The 1,995-nt window shown below is 50.4% G+C and overlaps 1 protein-coding gene across 2 annotated transcripts in view; it reads left to right on the forward strand.

Moving 5' to 3' along the window:
• The window catches only part of Tnk1 (tyrosine kinase non receptor 1), a 7,864-nt gene that overhangs the window by 3,983 nt on the left and 1,886 nt on the right, over window positions 1-1,995 (forward strand). For both annotated transcript variants that reach the window (XM_015504407.2, XM_048797968.1), the window contains 3 exons: window positions 964-1,058; window positions 1,390-1,554; window positions 1,809-1,888. In XM_015504407.2, coding sequence (XP_015359893.1) covers window positions 964-1,058; window positions 1,390-1,554; window positions 1,809-1,888 — 340 coding nt within the window. The remainder of the gene's footprint in view (window positions 1-963; window positions 1,059-1,389; window positions 1,555-1,808; window positions 1,889-1,995) is intronic.

The raw sequence follows: 1,995 nt of genomic DNA on the forward strand, positions 1-1,995 counted from the left end.
AGAGCAAGCGGCAGGTCATTCCCCACCCCCACCCCCACCCCCTCCATGGGCGTTTTACAAGCAAAGGAAGAGAGGTTCCACGTGGGAGGGGAAAAGGAAGTAATGAGGCCACAGAGGTGAGCATTATGGAGCGTTTCCTAGGGCATGTTGAGGACCACTGCTACTACAAAGAGCACTTGATCTATGTGAGATACTGTATTTAAGGATACTTTACAGGTATCCTTATGCCTGTTCAGTATTTTAGTTCTCTCAATAATACCATGAGGTAATTATTTTCATCTCCATTTAAGAGATGGGGCAGTTGAGGCAATGACAATTTAGAAGTTGCCTGAAGTTACACAAGAAGCCGAGGAAGTTGTGATCAGCTCTAATTAATGTGACTTCTGAGCTTTTCCCTAAATCACCACATTCTACTATTAAAGGGGTTTAGTCTTCACTCAGGGCATTTGGGAGTTGTGGAAGGGTGTTGAACAGGGGAATCACAAGTCAACAATATTTCACTTTAGCCTGGTCCAGGAATAACTTAGAGGGATGACACTGACAGAGTGTGAAACAGAAGTGAGATGAAGAGGTCAGGGTGAGGGTCAAAGCAGTAGGACTGGAGAGGAGTGGAAATTTTGCAGAGGTGCCTTAGGAGGCCAACCTGATGGGCCTGAGTGTAGGATAAAAGTGGTGAACAGGATGGCCGTCCCCTTGGTCCCCCTAGGCAGAGACAGGGCTTTCCTTTGTTGCTTTCTGAACCCTGGGCTTTGTCCAATTTGGCATGGAATCCAGACTGGCCTCCCCCACTGGGTTACACCTGAGAGGTAGGGATAATCCCACTGGAACCCAGCACAGAGGACACACCTGGTATGGGTATGACTGGTAGCTATATAAACAGAGGGAGGTCTATTTTCTGCCCTGCTCCCATATTACCCTTTTGACTCAGGCCAAAAGCCCAGCTGTTTCCTTCTGTCTTCACAGGCCTGGCCTTCTGAAGGACGCTGTGTGAGGAGTGTCACAGAGCCAGGAGCCCTGCGGATGGAGCCCGGTGACCCCATTACTATCATTGAGGGCAGGTGACAGCCTAGCACTCCCCAGGGACCCCCAGGGGAGGCACCCACTCCCAGCCTTCTTGACTCTTGGTCCCCTCTCTGTTTCTTTCTAACTCCTTGAACCCTGGTCTTCTGTGTCTTCTCCCTTCCCTGCTGGGCCCTAAGCTCCAGTGCAGTCCCAGTCTCCCTGCTGGAGCCCCAGCTGACCCATAGAGAACCTTTTGTGTTGGTGAGAAAAAGGCTTCCCTTCCTCCAGGCAGAAAAAGCCACAAGGCATAGTGAGCTGAATGTGCCCAAGCCTAGCTGCCACTTTTCCCCTTGCTTACATCCCCTTCACCAGCTTCTCTTCCCACAGCCCAGATTCCACAACCTGGAAGGGACAGAATGGACGCACCTTTAAAGTGGGCAGTTTCCCAGCCTCAGCAGTGACGCTGGCAGACTTGGGGGGCTCTCCAGCCACCCGCCCAGTCCACAGAGGCTCTCCAGCCCGAGGAGAGCAACACAGGGGAAGCATAGATGGGTAAGGAGCTGAAAGGCTGGGGATAGAACTGGGCTAGGCTGGACTAGGGGAATGGGCTATGTACAGCAACTTCTCTGAATGGGAAACTTAGGAATACGACTAGGACAAACTGGAGACAGGCTGTACTTGTCTCCCAGGAGGAGTTTCCACCCTAGGTCTCAGCATGCCTGGGAGCACCAGTTTCTTTAGGAGGTGACATTGATAATATGTATGTGGAGGAGGTATGGAGGATGAACTGGATTATTCTCTGACAGGGACAGAGAGAAGGCAAAGCCTCGGGATCTACCTCCAGCATGGGGCCAGAGAAGGAAGGCACCCTTGCAGAGGATGAAAGGTGGGTATGCAGGATTCATGCCTTTGCATACATGATTTATTCCTTCAAATTCTGCCGGTGGTAATTCTAGCTATACTTGATTTTTTTTTTTTTTTTTTTTTTTTTAT

The sequence above is a fragment of the Marmota marmota genome, unplaced genomic scaffold, assembly GCF_001458135.2.
Source record: "Marmota marmota marmota unplaced genomic scaffold, marMar, whole genome shotgun sequence".
Taxonomy (NCBI): domain Eukaryota; kingdom Metazoa; phylum Chordata; class Mammalia; order Rodentia; family Sciuridae; genus Marmota; species Marmota marmota.